The sequence below is a fragment of the Nipponia nippon genome, unplaced genomic scaffold, assembly GCF_047370975.1.
Source record: "Nipponia nippon isolate SJK-2023a ecotype South Korea unplaced genomic scaffold, ASM4737097v1 scaffold_2, whole genome shotgun sequence".
In the NCBI taxonomy this organism is placed as follows: Eukaryota; Metazoa; Chordata; class Aves; order Pelecaniformes; family Threskiornithidae; genus Nipponia; species Nipponia nippon.
The window spans coordinates 61,101,771-61,124,285 of record NW_028262336.1 but is presented as its reverse complement, the minus strand read 5'-3'; the positions used below and the strand labels follow the sequence as shown (position 1 = coordinate 61,124,285).

Here is a 22,515-nt window from a genome sequence, read left to right as displayed (position 1 = left end):
GAAATAAAACTAATCAAAGTTCAAGCAGATGGAGCCTGAGGCAGGAGCTAGCTGCTCGCTGCAGATGCAGTTGTGGCCTCTTAAAATGTCCTTCCCCCCCGGCTGCCGCCCCGTAGCTGAATGTTAGCCGCAAGGACGCCCGTCAGAGTGCCAGGGCCCTGCGTGGCCAGGCTCGGCTAATGGCCTTTCAGCTCCTGCCATCAGTCACCTTCAGCTGAGGGCGAGCAGCAGAAAGGCAGCAGGGAGCAACTTGTGCAGCTCCTCCTCGTCGGCTGGCAGTGGGGTGCCCGGCCACGCTATTTCTAAAAGCGATGAGCTTGTGTTCTGCCACCAAACTGCTGCAAAATGGTCAACCAGGAAACCAAGGAAATGTTCATGGTGGGAAGCATGCGAACCTGGTTTTCGTCCCTCACTCGCTTAGCGCTGTGGGCACCTTGTCTATTAAATAATGGATTATCTTGCTTTAGGCTGACATGTTTATTATTTTAAGGTGGGAAGTACAGAATAGTTTCATAATTTTCATAATAGTTTATGAAAATCACCCAAGTCTGTGAAGATTTGCTACTTTTCCCAGGAGTACCGCTATGGGGTGTGAGCCTCGGCAACCTGAGCTGCAGCATCCTGGTGCTATTTCCCTGCTCCACATCCAGGGAAGCTCCATCTTGAGCTTCGCCAGGAGCATGGCTGTGACTGCTGCCAGTCGAGAAGAGGGCTGCCAGAGGGCTGCCTGTGTAGACAGACTCGAGTCCACCCTCTTCCTTTCACCGAGATTTGGCCAGTCCAAAGAGGCTGAACCAGTGGCCGTGCGACTGGACGGCGCTCTGATTTGGCGGAGAAGAAATGCAGCTGGCGTGCCAGTAAGAGCGTTTTACTGGGAAGGGGCGAGGCAGCGAGGCTCCCGGTAAATGACTGGAAAGCATCTCTTCACAAAGAGCTTTGACGGACAAGAAAGGGAGGTAGAAAAAAGTCAAACAAAACACACGTGGGTTTATAATAAATAAACTAATTGATGTTTGGAAATGCATTAATGAATAACGGAGAGAAATATCTGTAAAAGAAAATTAATGCTCAGAGCAGATAATTGATATGTTGTTTCTTCGCTGCATGCTGCTGTGGAGTCGTGAAAAGAATATTAAACATAGAAGATAAATGAGAACTTGTTATTTTAAAGCAGGGGTCCTCAGGACTTTTTATGTTTTATATGCTACAGGAAGAAACTCGGAGATCTTGTGAGGAAGTACAGGGTACCAATAGTAGACGCAGCCTAGGTCCAGGACTGCTCTGGCATTTCTAAAAACGGAGGATGATGGGGTGTATCATCGCAGCATGACCACAGGAGAGAAACAATGTGATGGGAACATGGTACTCAAATTTACTCCTTCAAAATCCACTGCAAATGAAATACTGAGGTGGCTTTTTGGGGCATCACCTGCTTTTGAGATACGGGTTAATAGATTTCAGTGGAGGAATTTGTCTCCAGTGGCATCCTCACCATTACTGGCACGCTCACAAAATGAGGTTTGTTGAACTTACGTGTCCTTTACCGCTGGTTAGTTCTGCATCAGCACAGCCAAACAGGTGTTTTTAGGAGGACTGTGTGTCTTTGTTAGTTTTTGGTTTTAATTCTCATTGTGACCTTGATTTTGATGGGACCTGATTCTGTAGAAGCAAAGCTGAAAACTTTTTCCATCTGTTTTTTGTCCTCCTGTGAAATAGCTGTGTGTGTGCACCTGAACCTACATGCACCTGGGCTTCTGTTCTGAATGCCTGTATGCAGATATGTGTTTAAGCACACAACTGTACAACTCAGATTACTTTCCCACAATATTTTAAGTGTTTGAGAGCTGGTGGATTTGCGGACTTTAGATACTAAAAGGAGAAAATATCAGGAGATAGGCAAGTGACCTATTCCACTTCCAAATTCCCAACTAACCTGTGCCAGAGGTGCAGGCTGATTTTGCAGAGTTGCTTGAGGCAGCAACTGCTGTGGGAGAAGCTCACATGAAGGCTGAGAAGGCAAAGAAACCTGGGTTTAAAACAAAGCAAAACAAAACAAAGCAAAACTTTATTTATAAGTTTGGCTCCTTTAAATTTTAGGTTTCTTCTAATGCCATGGCTTCTGTGTAAGTTGTTTTTAATTGCTAATCTGCATATGTGGCACATGCTTTATACCGGCTGCCTATTTTGATGACTCTTTGTGAAGTTACCTGAAGAGCGGTAGGTTGACTGAGTCTCTGCACGGATAAGTCCTGCTGCGCGCTCGGTGTTCTTGGCAAGGGAGCGTTAGACTCTGCAATCAGCTTTGTTGGTGTAGCTGCAAGAAAAGTACCGGTGAGTTCTCAGACGCTGGAAATCATCCCTGTTTGAAGTGGGAATTATGAGACCCGGCTAGAAATGATTACGGCCTGGCTAAATTCCAGCAAGAGTCAAGGCTGTTCTTGTTGACTTCAATGGCAGTAAAATTAAACTGATAAGGAGGGCCTGGGCAAAGATAAAAGTAAATGAGACAGATTATGATTCTGTGCTCCAGTGAATGGTGCAAAAGGACCCAAGAGCTGTTCTAAAACAGCTGAAACTCCCTTCATGTGGGCCAAATAACAATAAATTTAGGTTAGCTCATTGGCTTTTCTTCCAGACCAGGGAGCAGAAGGGGTGTACAAGGTGTGCCCAAGTCTTGGCTGGAGCATCCTGAATCTTGGCCAGTAGAGAATCACCCACAGGCTGTTATTACTGATGTAAGTCTACAGGGGCCTTGTATTGCTTATATTGGTGCCTTAAAATCTGAAGAGAGAAGTCCTCATTTTCATAACAGATCGAAACAGCAGGCCTTACGGCTAGTCCCCCTACCTATTTTCCAGTGTATGGATGGTTACACTAGAACCTTCCCTCTTGTACGTTACCATTTCAGATTACGTGCTTCATTGCCAGTGACAAACACGTATCATCGATACCTCATAAATAACTGTTAAATTAGCAGCTGTGGTGTATAGGCATACATTCTGTAACTTGGCTAAATTAAAAATAATGCAGTAACCCAGGAATGCCACTCACAGGCTGGGTCCGACTTGGGTGTGTGGGAAGATTTTGGTGAGCTCCTGGATGATACTGAGGGTGTCCGACTAGCGCTGAGGATTGAGGCACCAATATCAAGTGCATTAAAGTGCTGTTCAGGATCCAAGCTGGTGCCACTGTCCTAAAACAAACAAAAAAAAGGGAATACCTATTGCATCTGTCAGGGTGAAAACATTTTGAAATGCATCTAGTAGTGGTTGCACACCCAGTTCTTTGGCTGGCCTAAAATAACTTGAGCAGAACTAATCCCAGCAGTAGACCTGGGCACAGGTGTCAATGTCCCTTCCAAATAGCATCTAACTAATGCATTTTACAAAGAGCTATCACTGAGCTGGAAATAAAGAGCAAGGTACTGCCATAGTCATTTTGTGCCTTCAGGTGTTTTTCTGAATCTTTCTTTTGCATTCAGTCGGATGTGACGGCAACTGCAACCTCTCTGAGACACTCAGCCGTGCACCGAGGAGGAGCTTTTCTTTCTTCTCTCAGCAGATCACTGAGATGTAGCCAAGAAGGCTGATTGCCAGAACACGTCCAAATGAATCTTTAAACTGTAGTACCTCACCAAGGAAAGGTGGAGATACCTCACATTGCCCCTGCCCATGTTCCACTTAATTTGTCACTGTTACTGATCTCCAGGTTTAGCCTTTTGTGAGCTTATCCAATTTACTTTAAAATTATTCAAGTGAGCAATGAATTCTGAAGTTGGGGGAATCCACCCAGAAAGACAATGCTGGACTCTTCACTGATGTTAACATAGGAACAAGTTGTGATTACTACATATATTCATGAAAAAAGCTTGTCTCATTGTACCTTTAGTGCTGAGGACACAACCTCTGAGGACACTTCTTCCAAGCCCATCTCCTGTCTCCTCTCCACCCGAACATCTGCATAACTGAACAGAAAATATAATTCTACGTATCGACACGGTATTGTTATCTTTCATAAAACGTGCTTTAAGCAAGTGGAGGAACAAATTATTGTAACATTTTACAGTTTAAATGAACAGCTGAAAAAACACTTAAAAGCTACGGAATAACATTTGAGAGACTTTTCATTTTCAGTTTTTGCTCTGTTCCTGTCTTCTTGATGGCAAAAAGTACGTTAAAGAAGTGTATATATAAAGATCAAGTTCACATCCTACAACTACTTCATAACTTCATTGGAAAGCTTCCACACATCTCTTTAAAAGCAATGTAAGGATTAGAGGAAGCAAACAGTTAAGGGATCTGTCTATTCCCTATTTTTGCACAAAATGGAAAAACACACCAGTTAATCTGCCCCTAAACTCGTGATTGACAAATCAAGCTTAGCATAAAGTAAGGTTTAGTCTGATCATTTTTTTTGTAACGAACGTATTTCCTTCAGAGAGTTCAGGCTTCATTTTTGTTGCATAAAAGACATGTTTCTAAGAGAAAATGTTGGCAGTCTTGAGGATGCCCTTATCTTACTGTCCTTTATGTCCCCGCCGGTTGACAGGAGTTTCCATACCTTACCACCATGTGTGTGCATACAATGAACTCTGGCTTGGAGTTCCACTGGTGGTAGGTGATATAGTAATGGGTCTGGAGCCAGATCCACTGCTGTCCTTTGGTCAGAAACCGGTAGCAGCACGACTTCCCCTTGCCAAACTGCATCACTGTCAGCAGAAAATACACACAGCTTGTAGCACAATTTCCGATATGAAAATGACATGAAATGTGAAAAGAGTGACAAAAATATCCATGGCCCCAGCGATTCCCAAGGGAGACAGGAGCCTAAGTACCTTTTGAGTGCATGGCCCTGTCAGTTGTGTGGTAGAGCAAATATCATAAAGATCAGTAGGTATCTTCTTCTGACACTTCGAACGGTACATCCTACGCGGTACAATTAACCTTAACTTTGGACACTAATGCATTAATGTCTGCTACAACTTAAACATAGATCTTACCCTGGTTTATGTGCTGATCACATACTGCTTAATTAGGCGTCTGGGATTAATTTCTAAGAGTGATCATCTTAAGTTCTATAGCAGAAAAGTACAGGATAAAAATGCTTGAAAAGAGGAGTATTCTCTGCAGAATGAAGTGAGTATAGGAGATAACATTGTGCAAAGACAAAAACCATTTGAAACGGAAAGAAAATTCCCAGACTGGCAAGAATTCAAAGTGCAGTAAACTGGGGTATATTAAAGGTTTTAAAGATTCACCAACAAAATTAATCTCTGCTTTTTTCCCCCAGTGATTTCAAGGGGTGCCCAAATATGCACATATTTAGCCTTTCTATATTTCAATGTCAACATAGAAAACCTAATGTTGACGGGATATTTTCAGGACATCCAGAGGCGGTAAGCTGAGATATTCCAGCCAGTTCTGTAAGCAAATATTTGAAAAGCATTGCCTCATTTTCTTTACTTAGTGAAAGAGTTTTTCAATTAAATCTTAATAGACTATATTTAAATAACCACAGGTAATCCCAAATACACAGTGAACAACATTAGGGTAAAAAATCCACCACAATTTTAGAAAATAGGATCTCCTCTGAGATTGCTTGAACTATTCCTGTATATTCTTTACTAGCAGAGCAGGTGTCTAATCTGGTGTATTTTATCCATTCAGTGAGTCTCGCTGACTGCTTCTGGGGATACAGAAGTTAAAATTGTATTTTTCAGAGCTTGATAAGTCTGGCCCAGATGCCGATCTGCTGCAGTGCCCCCAATCTGCTATAACTCCGCTAAGACATACAGACGTGAGGCAAGGGTCAAACCGCACCATCCAAGTTTAAACCAATTTTAACTGAAACTACATTTCACTGAAAAGAGGTGTCCCAGTGACTCCACAGGAGCCTGGGCTATGCGATACTTACAGTGTTCGTGGCACCTTGCCAGCAGCTCTAGGTCATCTATATGGTAATAGTCGTAGCCAGAAGTACCCAGCACTTCAAAAGGCAAGTAACCTATAATCGGCGGTGCTCTGCAGTTAGGGACAATATGAGTGAATTCATAAACCATGAAAGAAACAGCAGTTCTGCATGCTGACATGGATATGTAAAAAGCCCAGATCTGCTCTTGCTCATCGGTGTACAGTTGTCCAACCCAGGGGACTGGATCCTGACTTTCCCCCTCCTTGTGCCTGGGATGCCCGGCTGGGCACAGCACCTTCCCCCCAGGACAAGGCCACGACAACCCCATCTTTCCAGGGAAAATGTGGTTGTGGAAAGCAACTCAGCTTCTCAGGGACCTTCACACAAGAACCTGCTGTGAGGGAGCCATTCCCTGGCTGTTTCTTGGTCAGGGGCTCTGCTGTGGCTCCCGCAGTCCCTGCACGGGGAAGAACACGTGGCAAGGTGATAGGAAGCCATGGTCTGCCGGGCCTAGGGGAGTAGGAGGGGAGATCATCTGTGCCACTTCCCTCTGGGTGTCTGCAGAGCTCGTCCGTGGTGTGCTGAGGCAGTTGCTTTGTACCTTTGCCAGCGCGGTTGCCTCAGGCCAGCGCAGACTTTCCCTCTGCAACTCGGTGGGATTTGCACACGCACAATCAATGGCGGGATTTGGAAAGAATTATTATATTATTATAACAATTAGATGATTTTGCCGTGTGACAGACTTTGGTCCATTGATATTTTTAAAGCAAACAAGAACAAGCTAATCATAAATTCAGCCTGAGAAACAGAGTAGTTTTGTTTTAAAAGACTGATAAAAATAAATGCAGGGTGAAATAGTAAATATCATCTTTTGTAGGAATTTCAGTGGTTGCCCTCCTGTTTAGATGTGAAATGTAACACTATTTGAGAGAATTGCACTTAGGAAAATAGCAGTAGACAAGCACCGAACACAACCAGGAGTGCTTTTCTTGCCACCAACCTGTGATCCAGGAATAAAAATTTCCACTCCAGACTGTGTCTTGATGTGAATTCCTCCAGAGGTTCTTCCACGATGCACATCTCCTGTATGGTGAAGAAAGCCAGCTTACTGAGAGTTGCGGCTTCACCCCTCTGCTTCATCTAAATTTTGTTAGCTATAAATATACGGTGCATAAGAGGAGAAAACAGAGGATTCACATGTGTTTTGGCAATTCCAGAGAACTATCTATCTATTGTATTTATCCATGCCAACATTTTTGCAGGAGTTGGGGAGAAGAACTTGTGATTGCACATGGACTTGAGAGCCATGACTGTTCCTTGGGGTGCCAAAGTTTTTATGGCTTTGAAGCAGTGCCCAGGCTGTGACAGCTGTGCTCCCCACGGCCCCGAGGGGCAATGCCCCTTCCCAACATCCAGCCTGTGCTTGGTCCCACCTGGGTTTGCCACGTCTTTCCTCGCTCTCTTTGTGTTACTTAAGATACCCACTTCCCTTGCCTGGCCCTATTGGACGTCTGCTCTCCAAGCCCTCTTTGAGAAAGGGGGACACTCTCCTTCCCACTCAATAGCTGGGGACGCTACGTGCCGCGGAGGTGGAAATGCCTTTTCAGGGTGAAAGGTGGCAGTTTTGCCTTGCGTTTCACTCCTGTGGTGGCACCCTGGTGCCAGGTGAGAAGAAGCTGGCCCTTATAACTCACAGCAGCCCTTAGCTCTCATGAGAATGATAATTAATAAGTGAATTACAGGAGGCAGGGCACAGGGCTGTCTGCGAGGCAGGACATCCTTGGCCCAGAGGGATGGGGATCAGGACGTAGTTGGCAGCGATTCGTTGTTGGGTGGAGGTCGGAAGGGGAGGAAGGATGGCACCGCGGTGCACACCCGTGCATGGGCTGGGGCTGGCTGCGTGCCCCACGGCCAGCTCCCAGCCTGCTCGCAGCTCCCCTCTGCCGACCTCTCCTCTCCCAATGACGGTTTGCAGGGGCAGCTCCATCTCCATGAGCTGTCAGCCTGGAGACCCCTGGATGGGACTTGCCAACATCAGTGCTCCGGATTTGGCTGCATCCAGAGTTACCGTGTCTCCCATGTCCCTCCTGCAGGAGGTTCTCCATTGTCACTGGTAAGGACAGCCTGACCGCTGGCCCCCAGTGCTGCTGTCCCCCCGCTCCCTGGTGCCACATCCCCCTGTGCAAGTGACACCCTCTCATCGTCTCCTCTGCCACTTCTCTCTCTGCTGTCACTCTCAGGGAGAGAAGTCTTTCAGGCCACCAATGTTTTAAACCCTCTTGAGACCAAAGGAAAAGCTGCGGTGCACTGCCATCAAGCATTTCTTTGATACATATCAATACTCACAAAGTTGATTAAAGTTGCTGACCGTACAGCAGCAAAAGGCTTCACGCATACCTTAAATTCCTCTCTCCCCTCCTCCAGTTTACACCAAAATCCATGCTGATGCCAAGAACATATACCCTAAAATTCAAGGTGCAACATGCAGACATTGCTGTGTGCAACCAAAACGCTGATTCTGCCTTGCTTAGCCAGTCAGGTAAATATTTTTGCCTTCATTTTAGAGGAGGAAGTCAAGACTGGGGGTTAAATGAGTCATCCAGGTGAACTGAAGAGATCGGTGCTCAGGGTTTCCCGGCAGCTAACACCTTCTCTCCCCTAGCACTGGGCAGCTCATTGCCATGTGCAGCTCATTTCGTTTCCCTGTTTATTTTGAGATGTTAGCTACCCAAAGACAAGGGAATTTGCTTTCAGGGTTCCCGGAAAACCTTAACTCCACCCTCTACTGCTAATATGATTACTGTGGTTAAGATTTATGGGAAGTGTCCTCACTTACTTACCCAGAAGGGACTCTACTTGCCTGCCGAGGCCATGAATCAGTTGAGAGTGCCCTGCAGGTCCCTGAGCAGTAATGGAGCCAGGCCAAGGGAACAGTGATTTCACACCGGCTAGGTCTCAATTAGACTTTTTAATCTCTTAACCTCTGAGGACGGGACGCCTGATGCAGTAGCTCATGTTTGTTAATTAGGGAACCACAGTGCCAGGCACAAGGTCGGGTGGTCTATCCTTATTTCCAGAAGCAGCTTACTACCAGGATTTGGGAGGAGGAAACCTAGCAGCAGTCACCCGAAGACACCGAGGGGCAAAAATGAAAGCGTTGTGGCCAACTATACACTGTCCCATCGCAGTAACAGAAAGCAGCAACGAAGAACCCACTTTCAAAGTGACTTTGCTATTTCTAATGCAACGAGGGTTTCCATTTCCCATGCAAGGGGGGCAGAAGTGACACCACTTCTGCAGATCCTGGCTCGCACTGATAATCCTCTTCACTGGATTTTTGTGCATGAAATGTGATATCTGTAATCCATTCAATTAGCAAAATTAAGAACTTTGTGTGTCACCCTATCTGAAAGTGTTTTGAGAAGTTCTGAAATGAATGGGATCCAGGGTATGCACTTACCTTTAAAAACTGAGGCGTTGCCAAACGAACAGTCGCAACAAAGCAGACCTGCTTTCCTGGGGATGTTCTGTAAGCCCTTGGGACAGCCTCATCAAAGCCATTGCACGTGGAGTTAGGCACTAGGTAGGGAAAAAAAAACAGGACCCAGAGTCATGCCTCATATGAGATTTGCTCTCCCTGAATATTTTGCACACTTGAAGCATACTAATAATAATTTTATTCAGAGAGGTGCTTTAAAAGCTTTTAAAGCTGATATGCATATATTTAAATTCAAGTCAGTCATGTTAGGCAGAAAGACATCAGAGCTTAACTTCAAGTATGAATCTTATAGGTTAATCCTGATAAAAATAAGGCCAAACCTTATTACAGAGCATAAACCATAAAACCCCATGCATCCAATTGCTCTTTTTCACCACTCACAAGAAAAAAATATACGCTTCGGCATGCCTAGCGCACTAACTTCCATGAGGCAGTGAAAAAAAGCATTGGCAAGGGAGGTAGCTGGAAAGAGTTCGTCAAGTCATCAGTGGCAAAACACCAGGGCCCACAGCCAGTGAGGCTTCGTCGAGCTGGCAAGAGGCTGCTTGTGATTCGGGGCTGCTGAAGTGCACCTTCCCCTTCTGCATCTAAGGAGAACCGTCCCCAGTGTGCCCAAGTTCTCCTTGTTTTAAAGAAGAGCAAAGAGGACCCCGTGTATGGCACTGGGCTTCCAGAGCTGGGCATTTCTGGTGAGTCTGCAGATGGCCTGCTGTCTCCTGAAACACTGGGCAGAAGGAAAAACTGGATGCGATGTGGCTACAGATTTCATGTATGTTTTTTTTTATCTGTCTTCTGTGATTGCATGGCTCTTGTGTTGCTTTGAGGGCCCGCTAGCACCTCCTGCCACAGAAATGTGTTGCCAAAAGAACGTGTTGCCTTAAGCTAGCCCACAGTCCCATGTTAGAATGGCATAACGCAAATTCTTCATCCAAATCTTCATCCGAGCTGTTTAGAGATGGTAATCCCACTCCCACAGCAGTGAAGGAAAACTGTGTGCTGAACTGCAGTGGTAACTGGGCTGGCCCCATGGGGTTTTGCCCTGCCCAACTGGCTGTCTCCCATGGGGGCAGAGAAGATCCCGTCTAGCAGCCGGAGTTCCCCAATATGAGTTAATCTAATGCTAATAGGAATTAATGCTAGTAAGAAACTATCTTTCCTTACTATTAGGCCTCTATATCCAACTTTATGAAATTTCCTACAGTTTGTCTCTTCTGCACAGGACAAAGCAAGGATAACCATGTCCATTCCTGTGAAAATGAAGAATTTTCTGTCTATCTGGGGAGGACATAGCTAGCAATTTTTATTTTGGGGTGCTTCTGCACTGGGCTTTAGATCACTAGCACGAATTGTAGAGATGGAAGAAGTCTCAACTTATTACATGTGCTTTTTTCAGTTCAACCTACTAAAAGCCTTAGAATAACAATACACAGCTGTTAATAGGGATAACAGGATATAAGGCAGAAAAATAAGTACTCTGAGGACAATTCATATCCGTGATTAGGCCACTGTGTACACAATATATACTGCGCCAAAAAGGGGAAGAAAGATTCCTCATCTGAGAAGGCAATGCAGATGTGAACATCCACAGAGATTACAGCCCTCTCTTGCAGTTGAGTCTGGAGGGCATGCTGGCTGGATATTAAGATTAAAAATATGGGCAAAATTCTCCTCCTTTCACCAGCAAAGCACACTTGCTCTGGGGACTTCCTAGGAATATGTATTCCTGTTCTGCTCCTGGGGTTATGTGCATATACGAGGGCTTCTATGGGATTATTAATACAAGAGGTAGAAAAAAAGAAGAAAGAGTTAGGAGCTACAGGAAACAGGAGAAACCTGAGTAAAGAGTATATATGATTATTTTGTGCAAGTCTGTTGATTTCTGTAGTCAGTCCTGTTTAAAAATTAATGATATTGCTATAAACCCACATTAAGGGCATTGTAAAAAGTTACTTCCGAGCTTATTACATAATATGTTGTCACATTTGAAGTCAATGGGCCCATTTCTCTCTGTAATAGCCAAGTTCAGCAGCAAATGTTTGCAGGCTGGGCTCTAAGATAGGAAAATAAGATCAGCACATTCAGCCTCCGAAGTACAGGTATGATAAGTTAACCTAGTTAGTGAACCCATGGGCTTGCAAATGACACCAGTTGCAGAAGAAAGCGGAGACCGAGTGGAGACCAAGTTGCACCAAAGAGAGCAGATGGCTTTTTTACATCAGCTGTTTGATGTAAACAGCCATGAGCCTGAGACGTATTCTCAGAAGAGAGCAGAATACATCCCTGAATGTGGCATTTACAGAATAGGATTATATTTCCAAGAGGTAAAAGCAATACTAAAAGGGTAATGATTATCGTATAGGACAGCTATGTAGTAAATTTGGGATTTCATCACAACATTTGGGAATGTTGAACTTGGCGGCGGTGAATGAATAAGTCCAAGGAGATGAGACAGAGCTGGCTTGGCTGAAAGTCATCCAGTCTTCGAACAGCTACTATGCCATCTCCATACTCAGCTGCCCTTCACAAAACCCAAGCACTAAAAGCCTCGATGATGCAGGCAGGTAGCCACCACCTTGAAATGTACATCTTGGTCTGAAAATAACAACTACAATAACTGAAAGAAAAAAATCACACATTTGTTTCTGAATTACTTTGCTGCTTGACTTATTTTGTTGGTATCTGTTCTTTCCACAGCTCTGTCTGCACAGCCTGGTTTGCTCTGCTCTTGCAGCTGGTCAGCAAATTTGAATTTTATTTTGTTGATAAATTTTAAAGTGTAGTTAAAAAAAGAGATCATTACATGAATTAAAAAAAAAAATCGTGGTATAATCTTTTAAGCATGCCTTCTGAAAAATCATACTTTATAATTCTCCAAGTCTCTTTAAAAAAAACACAACACCTTGAAGTAGCAAAGTTTGGTAGCGAACTTTCTGAGAGCACCACAGAAAAACAGTGGAATAGAAAATATAGAATGAAGCCTGAGTCTATGATGATACTAACATTTATAAGACAAATACAGGTCTTGGAGTGCTTTTGTCAGAAGGCACCTGATGAAAATGGTAAGCTGGCTATAAACAGGTGGGCTCGGGTAAATGAGGGCATGTGTGTTTCACCATTAAATGATCTAGACGAAATATCCTGAGTAGGGAATTAGAAGGTCATGTGATAAAGCTAAATACATAATCAGAAAGGTGAAACAGTTGTCTCATATATATCAGCTAGCTGATGCTCCTTAGCATGAATTTCAAGTTTTTGCGGTTAACTATCAGACCTGCTGCTCTTAGAGCTACCACAAAATTCTTTTGTAGAAGAAATATTAAATTACCTGCAAATGTCATATAAAAGACAGAAAGAAACTGATTTGCCTATATACAGGGTTTTTTTGTTGTTGTTTGGTTTTGGTTTTTTTAAAAAAGACCAGGACACTAAGGACAAGATGTTAAAAATAAGTAATATATATAAGGAACCAAGCCCTTAACTACCATAGACAAAAAGATTTTTATCCTTAGGGTTAGAAATCATGCCACATGAAATGAATGAAAACATGTTTAAAACAACCCAGATGCCACATTATTCAGTTAATAATAGTACAGCAGTCGGTTGCTTGGTCATCTTATTTTAACTTAGGATGTTTAAAACATATTCTTCCTGTAACAGCAAACCTCTCCTTTATGCCATTTGAAAGAAGAAATCCCTCCTTCCTGTTTTGTTAGTAGATATTAATGTTTAAAGAACCAGTCTTAGTGACTGTGAAACAAACTGAACAGTGATTTCAAAAAATACAAGCTGAACAGACCAGGATAAAATCAAGATTGTTGCGTGTAAATAAATTCCGACCACAGAAAACCAGAATATTCAGCAATTAATATATATCATGAAGAAATCTAAAGTGCTAATGGCAAGCTGGACTGCACCCAGTAGCTTCGGATGAGTAACAGTGACGGTGTCCAGACGTCACTTGTCCACTTTGATCTCCTCTCTCCTCTTTCCTCCTCTTGTTTCTCCCCTCGCCATCCTCTGTTGTTATGAATCCCAAGTAAATTCTTTAGGACAGGAATGGTGCCTTTTTTTCTTAAGTGCCCATAGAGAGCCCAGCACAAGCACTGCAGATTGCTAGCTGCAGCTTCTACAATATTGTTAACAGTAAATAATAAGATGCGGCTGTCGGTTCTGATCAAAATATTCACTTTAGTTTGAATTATTCTTGTTATCAGATGTTTCTGCATATGCTTATGGAGGCTCAAGATCAATGTATCTTCTGTATAAATCTGTTTATTTCTTTTAAAAAGGAATTCAGATTGAATTAATTGTTCTGGGAGTGAAAAGGTTTTTTTTCTCCCCAGCGTAATTATTTTCTTGATGGTTATTCTTATCTCTAAGAGATATATCAGCTAACAGTAAAGTATCTGCTATTATTAGCATCCAGTAACCAGATACTTCCTGAGTTTCCATGTAACTAGGAACAAAAATGCACAGTTTTACGTTCTACTATAATATTTAGTTATATTACTTGATCAGGAACTCTTTTCACATAACAGCTATCTCCTCCTTTAAGAGGAAAACTTCAGGCATTTTGGATGAAAGGATGGATCTGCCACTTTAAAAATGCTGGTGGTCCTTTTTTATATTGGTGAACACTTTGAAAGGCAGGACTCCAGCTTTGATCCTTCCAGGAGTTTTTAAGCAAGTATGTCACCTCAGAAATAGGATACCAAAGCCAATATTTGGTTATATAATTATGAGAGATCTTTTTCTGTTTACAAACGTACAAACAATTTTCACAGGAGGGATAAATCCAGCCCGCCTTATCTTTTCTTATCAGAGTGAGCTATTAAGCGGCTTTGTAAAATAATTTATTCTCACTTAATTTGACATTTTATACTGGGAGCTAAGCATTTCCTTGGATTTTTGGGAGGGTTATCTTTATTACTTGTCTCCCCTCTCAGCCTTCAGGCAAAACTGGATGGGAGCCGCTGCGTTATTCATTGGTGATGCTGACATGACTCTGCCCCTTATCAGGTACTCCTGGTCAACAGGTACAGCGGTGGCACTCGGCTCCCTCAGATGTTGGCCTATGTTCACCTCTCTTGTTAAAATCTGGACTACAGGACCAGAACCTGAAATATATAAAATATTGGAAAGAGTTCCTATTTGCAAATTAAAAAAAGCCCTTTTGCTCGGAGAGCAAGTAGGCATTTATCATAGAAGCAAAGAGGGAACTCCACCTTCCTCTTCTGAGCGGCCCATGGGCCACCTCCCCTCCTCTCAAGGGACTACTGAGTCTTTGCATCAGGTTATAGTCCTGCTTTTCTCATTGAAGCTTAATTAATGATGATTATATAATCCTCCCAAATGGAAAATCAAATCTTTTGTATTTGATTTAGCACAGCCAGTGACTCATGCAGTCACTCTGCACAGCTCACATTGCTGTTTGGCTGGTCGGCCGCTCTCGCTTGGGCACAGCTAATTTGAGGGCGGTTCGCTCATGTGCAGGCAGCTCGTGTCACGTGTCTGGTGTAGATGCAGCTGCAGGAATGTCCTTGCAGCAGGGGTTACAGAGTATGGCCTCCGCACACCATCTCCGGGACCAGCCCAAGCGTGGACCCTCCTGCTAACCCTGGCACTGGGCCTTGCAGCTCCTCTAGCCTCCAGCTATAGCTGAGCCCAGGAGCTCTAGGGACAGTGATCTTCTGAAAGACTGAACACATGCCGTGAGCTACGTGAACTTTCCCAGGCAGTATCTGGGGCTTGCACATGCATCTCCTTGCCCCTTCTTGGATGGGGGAAAGGTGCCAGTGACTGCTCCTCGGGGGGAGCAGCATGGGTTCACTGTAGGTTGTGCATGATCTGGCTCCCTGATGGCAATCCTGGTGACAAGTCACCTTGATAGATATCAGGTATTTGTTCTGCTTTAGCAAAAAAAAGATTCTCTTTGGCATCTCAGTACAATGGCCTTTAAAGACCCAGAGCTCCCATGAAAGTTAGGGAGAGCAGCTAAGCCCCTAACTGGCTTTCCAAGCCTCAGTCCTTCAAATTAATCCATTCAAAACCATCCTTATATGATGTTCTCAGCCATAAGTCACAATGCGATTAATGGAGAAGGTATGAGGGAGGAGGGAGGGGGGCAAGGTCACTGGGACCCCAGCACGCATGACCCCCTTCCCCCAAGCACCACCATTATACGAGCAATGAGCAAGGTTAAGCGAGAAGGTGAAAGATTCGTCAGGACTGTCACTGCCACAACCCTACATTAATGAGAATGGAATAGTTAGTATCCTGATGGGATCCTGATGGGATCCAGCCTGCCCAGGGATAAAAGAGCCTCCCCAGCCACAGGGGCTCCAGCGTCCCTGCGGCCGGAACGCAGAAGCAGGGCGGACTCAGCGTACGCTCACCAAACCATTGGAAACAAAGGTAGGATTTGGCGTCGGGCAGCTGAAAAGGAACGGCAGAGATTTGTATTTAGAGAAGAACATCCTGTATCAGTCTCCCACGTGTAAAAACATGCTCACACTTCCACTGCTGTGAAAAGCTACAGGGAAAAGCATTCTTGAATACATTCATAAGGATCGTCTCCTGCTAATTAAGCTTAATTTGCAATTTCTGTCTTTCTTCCCCCACAGTATGCTCAACTAACTCTTTTCTTATCTTTAGCTTAGCTTCCTTCCTCCACAAACACCTCCGAAAAGCAGGATTTGGGGCCAGCTGATCCTACGCACGGAGGATGAGCGCTGCCCCGAGAGTGATACGTCTCTCCCCCACCACCCTTCCCACCGCTGCCTTTCTTGCCCGCTTGGCCTGGCTGGGGGCTGGCTGGAGAACAGGTATTTATTTAATGGGAGGAAGAAGAGAGCAATTACTGGCAGGGCTGGCAGATGACAGCCCCAGGGTGCGTGGACTGGCAGGACAGTGCCAAATAACGGGGTGCCCTGGGGTGTGGGGGGCCAAGCAGAGGTGGGAATCCAGCCCACCGCTGTGCCCATCAGATGCTCAAAGGTGTCCGTGCCGCAAGTCCCTGTGCCAAAGCACAGCTGCTTGACCCCAGCCCTGGGGCTGGAAAGCTGCGTTCGTACGGTGCTTGCTGGAGCTGATGTCCCCCATGCCTTGCGCAGGGTGCAGCTGGCTGACGCAAGAAGCCCGGTGGATCTAACGACAGCCGCTTCGGAGGTTTGTACCCTCCTCCGTCTGCTCACTCTGTCCTTGGCCCAAGGTTATCATCTCCCAAGCAAACAGTTTGCTGCTGCTACATCATGAGTCCGGTGCACTCGCTTCCTTTGCTGGGAGGCGGTTTTGTGTCTGGATTAGGAGCCAGGCTGGCGGGGTGACCATGGGGGGACACTTGTGACCATGGGGGTGACCCCCAGCCAAAGGGGAGCAGTGCTGGGGACACTTGTGTCTTGCACTGGTGAAGCAAGTATTTCCACTAGGCTCTGCACTGAACCAGGGAAACTAGTGAAGATGGGCAAGCTGCCGTCCTGCGATGGGGAGAGGGGAAGGGCCAGGAGGCACCATCTCACAGAGCGGGGGCAAGGGCCGTCCCTCCCTACCCACCAGAGGGTCAGACTGCAGCAGAGATGGGGAGAAATTGGAAGAGACAAAACAAAGTAGAAGATTTAGAAAAAGGTAGCACAGAGGAAAAAAAATATTGAAGCAGAAAGCACATGTCCTATTTGAAAGCTATAAGCTGGGGTCTTTGGAAAATGATTTGATGTCTTCTGAAATCAGTATGTTCCCATTTAGTTTATATGCATTAAGCTAGGGAAGATATCTGTAATGCAAGTTTTATCTTTCTTCTGAGAAATAGCCACTGATACAAATGCTGGGATATGAAATCCTAATGGGTAAGAGGGCAATATTAAGGTCATGCCAAAATAAAAGGCTGAAAATCCTTGAAGAAAATGGATCAGAAATTCCCCTGGTAGAAATGTATCCGTATGAGTCAGCACCTGAAATCCGGTTTCTGCTCTAGAAAACAGAACAGCTTGGTGCGCGCGTCTGTCAGGCAGCCGCGTTTCTCTTCATTCAAACTAGAAAGCATACAAGCAGTTACATTTTTTATACAAATAAAGCCTCAAATCAGATGGCACCAAACAAGAAATACATATCTCCATCCTGCATGTAGGTTTCTATTCTAGTCATGTGGAGCAAGAGCAGAAAGTTAAACGGGGACAGGGACATTTTTTTTCGCAGTGTGGCATGCGGTTTTTGGAAAGCACGGTGGGGAATTTTTTGCTGAGGATGACCTATTTGGAACAATACCAGCAACTTTGGAAATGCCACTCTGGAGTTCAATCAGGCAAGTAACTAAAGCAAACTTGGGCAGGCAGGAGAAGGGAAAGTAATAAAAGAGTATTTCATTTCTGACACTAATGGCCGTGCAGCAATCTGTTTGTTAGGGAACAGGCGAGGTGGAAATCTGCTCTTCATCCCTTGAAAGATGGTTTCCCTAGACTGACTGTGGTGCATTAGCGACTATGCTGACTGTATTTCTTTTTTTTTTTTTTTTGGAGAGTATTGGGTTCTGCAGTGCTGGAGAGGAATGTAAAACGGCAGCTGGAGAGGGAGGCGGGTGGAAGCGCCCTCAGCCACTCCGATGCCAGCAGCAGGGGACCCCTCCCCGCAGCGTGGGGCGGTGGGTGCAGGCACTCAGGTACGTGGTGCTCCCCAAAATTTTCCGGAGAATGGTGAAAGGGCAGATTTGGCAGATTATCGGTTCTGGCACAGAATTTGTGTTTAACGTAAGCCAGCAGATAAGGTAGCAAGCTTATTATTCAGCTAATAGGTACAGTCTTAGCACGCAGCATTGGTGAGCACAAACAAGCCCTCCTCTGAACCGGTCACTATTTGCAAACTTACCCAGAGTCCAGGATCACTGCTAACAAGTGAAAGGCAGTAACAAAAGCAACTAATACAATTTCAGTCTTCGTAGGTATTCGTCCAGCTTTTGCAAATCAGCTACGAGATCCGTGTGAAGCAAAATTTGCCCCATAATGTTAAAAATAGCCTGTCTTGTTCAATGGAACAATACTTATATTACTATAAGTATATAATACTATATACTATATAGCTAAAGTAACACGTATACAACAATTAAAGCTTACCATTGCTGTAAGACCGAAAATTTCCTACAAATTTTATGTATTCATAGGTTGGAAATTCCTTTGGGTTCAAACTTCCTCTCAGAAGATGACAATAAAACTCTAGTTCATTGTCAGCTGGATTGTTAAAAGAAGAAGAAGAACAAATAAATATACTATTTAAGCTAAACACAACCAACGGTGTCTTCCAACCCCAATCTTGCAACTGGCAGCACGAGAGCAGCTTGTTACCACTCAGAGTCCTATACCCCGATGTGCTACACCTTGCAGGATCAGAGCCTCTGCAAGGAAGTGCCTTGCAGGGACGCAGGTTGTTCAGTGCCGTGCCCAGGTCTGCCTGCAGCCCAGGGACAGCCTTGGAGACTGACTCGCCCTTCTCTTACACCACCTGCATCGCGGGAGTTACACTGCCATAGCATCGGTGTAGTGAACGAGAGAATTACATCCTTCATTTATAGCTTTTTTTTCCCTATTTAGACTGTCCATGACTCACAGCTGTTCCACATTTTGTGTTGGAAAACTATGCCTAATTACCTCAAAATATCTATTAAATTAACTTTGGCATATTAGCTGTCAGCTGCAGGTTTTGTATATACAGTAGATTAAGCAGCTGTACATCTTGCATTATCGTATGTTTTCTGGTTTCCTATGCCTTACCTCCTAGAGTGAATAAGGGTAAGGCAAGTAAAAGGGTTTTTATGAAAAACAAAATTAAATTTGAAAAAGAATTACAATGATTTTACAGATACTTTTCAACTATAATGCAAACCAAAGGTGTGCAACGTTAACATATCTCTGAACAGCATCTTACTTGAACAGGCTGAAATATCAATTAAGATGTGATTTGTCTCAGGCAAACTCTCAGTTTCCACCAGCTAACCTATTTTCCTTAGCTGTCTCAAAAGATATGATGTTTAATAATTAACATAAGTAGTCTTAGCCTAGTAAAATAAAGGCAATGAGTTTCATTTAAAAATAGTACCAAAGGGTCAATCCAGGTGGCAAGATCTTTTTAAAAGGCTATGAACCTAAGTTTTATATTGCACATCACATAAAAAACTCTTTGTGAGAGAAAATTTTTATCCTGCCCGTGCTTTTTCATTTACCGCGAAAGATAAAATAAAACTTACTTTTTAGGTAATCCGATGAGGCAGAATCTGTCATAAGCATACAAGAAGATAACATCTTATAAATTTCTGAATGTTCTTGTTCTGGGAGGAAATTTAACAAATTCTGATCCAAGACATCACACTGTAAAGAAAAAGAACCTCTGAGAAAAATAGAAATATCACGATGAGCAACGCTTGCAGAGATGCGCAGTAATGCGGATACGAAGCCTGTGGTAGTCGACAGTTTTCCCACTGATTTCCAGGGACTCCTGACAAAGCCTAAACCAGGGGGGAACTGCTGGGCAAACCCAGTGGCCGCTTCTCTGTGGGCCAGTTGTCAGCTTGAGTCTCAGCACTCAGCGATGCTCCTCTAACATTTCTCAGAGACTGTCAGATGCATCGGGTATGTCCATACAATTAGACGATGGGACCTGGGAGCGAGCTGGAAAATGGGCGCCTGGCTCCCCGTACTGCTTGCCAGCTCCGTGCATGGCGCTGTTGTGGATCATTTCAGCTTGCACACTCCTCAGCAAACCCTGACTAGTGGGAGCAGTGGGGCTGGGAGTCACCCTGAGCCCTTGGACCCAAGAGCAGGGTCAGTCCCGGATCCAGCCCCTCCCTGGAGGGACCCCCTCGGCTCCTGGGAAGTGCCCTCAGGGCAGCAGCCATTGGTGCCCCCTTCCTGCATCCTGTAAGGTGGGAGCAGGGAGAAGGGGACTCCCCGGTCTGGACATCGTTTTGCAGCAGCAGTAGTTAGTCCCCAGGGATGGGGGCTTCACGGTGCCACCGGCACAAGCCCTCTGGCCTGCCATGAGCTGAATGCCCAGGTGTCTCCAGCCCCACGGTCAGCTGGCATGAACCTGAAATCCATCCGAAATCTAGGTACTGAGATTTGGGAATGGAAAGAGGAGGTGGATTTGTGCAAAAGGCCATGACTGGACCAGGGTGGAGAAGACAAGAGTCTGTCACAGGGCTGCCAAGAGGAAGGTCTCACTGTGTTCAGCATGGTGACTCACTTAATGCTAGAAGAGCGCATCTGAGAGGAAGCCCCGAGCTAAAGTGACCCTCTCATGGCATTGACTTACATCCATCCCACTTGAGACTACCTCGGGCTGCGCTGGCACACTGACACAGCTTCGTGTGTCGTCAGAGCAGCTGCTATCAGACTGTATAGTCGTGTTGAAAATGTGCTAGCCCTGTATGAGACTGGTAGGTTATTAATCATCATTTATTTATGTATTTACTTAAGATTATGCTTTAGTTTCCCTCTGCTTTCCGCCCATGCCTGCTGTTCTGTGTGGAATTCCTGTTTAGAGTAGTGCAATGCATTGAGTATACTCTGAAAATCAGAGTGCTATGCTTTATACACTTACCTTGATGTGATAATATATTACTTTAGATTATTCAATTATAAGTATTACATGTACTCATTACTTGAATATTCCTTTTGTGATGAATACTTGAAAATTATTTTTGTGACTTTAGTATATACCTTATTAATACGCATCCTACTGATATTGTGTGCAATTCAGTTTTTATGTATATATATGTATCTAAACATTATATTTACACAAAATATAGTACATTGTTCATGTAATTTTGGGCATATGAAGAAAGAGCACCTGACGGGAAACTGCAGTGGTGCATTTTCTCTTCAAGGCTTATGGTACAATCTCAGAAAAGTAATTTTTCCCTCTCTATTCCTTTTCTACCTGTAAATGTTAGATAATGATACATATCCACCAGTTTCACAGAAGTCTTATGGGGGTTAATTAGTCTCCCATCTACTCAGCAGTAGCTGCAAGAGGACTAGATGTGAGCTGCCACCGCTCCTCAAACACATTATTGCTTCTTCAGTGACCTGAGGATGTGCCACCTTTTGTCTCCATTTTGTAACCAAGCTCTGATCCCAAACCTATTACCGGTTTTGCAGTGTCGTTTCCATTTAAGGGGATAGCTGCAGAGGCCTGCGACTACATGTATGGTAGGAGTTGCAAGACTTTTGTCCCACACACCCCTCAGAGCAACCTCCTGCCCTGGGCACCAGTTATTCATTGATTTGCAGCTCCTGGCATTTATATTTTTTGCCGCCATCATGTACCATATCCAGAATTTAATGTTTGGTTTGCATCTTTTCTGTTAGGGAATGCCAATTTGTTTTAAATGGGTATGAAAAAAATGATAAGGTATCTACTTCTTACTGTGTTTCACAACTCTTGTCTCCTGCAGAGCTTAGGCACACCTGCAAAGCGGTGCATGGAACAGAATTTCTGGATCTTGTACATATCAAGACTCCAACAATGTTCTTGAATCAATATGTCAATCAAGAATATATGGACAGGTCAAATAGAGAGAAGGAAGCAAATATTCCATGGTCTCGCTGGAGCTGTAGGAAATGCCTGGCAAGCAATTCAGAGCTAATTCTGCGCCAGACCCAAAGAGCAGACATCTAGTGCCATGGGAAAAAGGTGACCAGAGAGATGGACAAAATTTGATCACCGCAGACAAAAATGTATCGGTTGGAGAAGAATGGTTTGCAGCTTTGTCTAATTATTCTGCAGTGGGCAGTTCTGCCCTGCTGGCAGACACAGCCACAAAGCATTGCTGAATGAAACAAGCAAAGCGGATAAAAGATAAATTACAGTGACTGTGGGTAGAGTGGTTAGATGAACTATGTTAACGCATATTTGCGCTGCTGAGCTTGGAATCTACTCTGCACCTTGGAATCTGTGGATCCTGCTAACAGAAACTTCTGAGTATTTAGCCCTGATAGCTATGGCAGGCAAAGGAAGAACAGCTTTGCATACATGGATGCTGGTCTGTTCTAAAACCAATACACAGCAAATTCACCCCAAGTTCTGCAGTCATTTGATGTATAGCTTAAATATCTGTGCAGTTT

The 22,515-nt window shown here is 44.4% G+C and overlaps 1 protein-coding gene across 2 annotated transcripts in view; it reads right to left on the bottom strand.

Annotated features, from left to right (window-relative positions):
- The window catches only part of NPAS2 (neuronal PAS domain protein 2), a 107,081-nt gene that overhangs the window by 18,127 nt on the left and 66,439 nt on the right, over positions 1 to 22,515 (bottom strand). Inside the window, exons 6-15 of one of the 2 annotated variants that reach the window (XM_087758490.1) lie at positions 19,638 to 19,758; positions 18,511 to 18,624; positions 9,371 to 9,489; positions 6,911 to 6,993; positions 5,914 to 6,020; positions 4,561 to 4,708; positions 3,883 to 3,964; positions 3,052 to 3,193; positions 2,208 to 2,314; positions 1,934 to 2,026 (exon numbers count right to left, since the gene is read on the bottom strand). In XM_087758490.1, coding sequence (XP_087614616.1) covers positions 1,934 to 2,026; positions 2,208 to 2,314; positions 3,052 to 3,193; positions 3,883 to 3,964; positions 4,561 to 4,708; positions 5,914 to 6,020; positions 6,911 to 6,993; positions 9,371 to 9,489; positions 18,511 to 18,624; positions 19,638 to 19,758 — 1,116 coding nt within the window. The remainder of the gene's footprint in view (positions 1 to 1,933; positions 2,027 to 2,207; positions 2,315 to 3,051; positions 3,194 to 3,882; positions 3,965 to 4,560; positions 4,709 to 5,913; positions 6,021 to 6,910; positions 6,994 to 9,370; positions 9,490 to 18,510; positions 18,625 to 19,637; positions 19,759 to 22,515) is intronic. The other variant, XM_087758491.1, reaches the window with a different exon arrangement.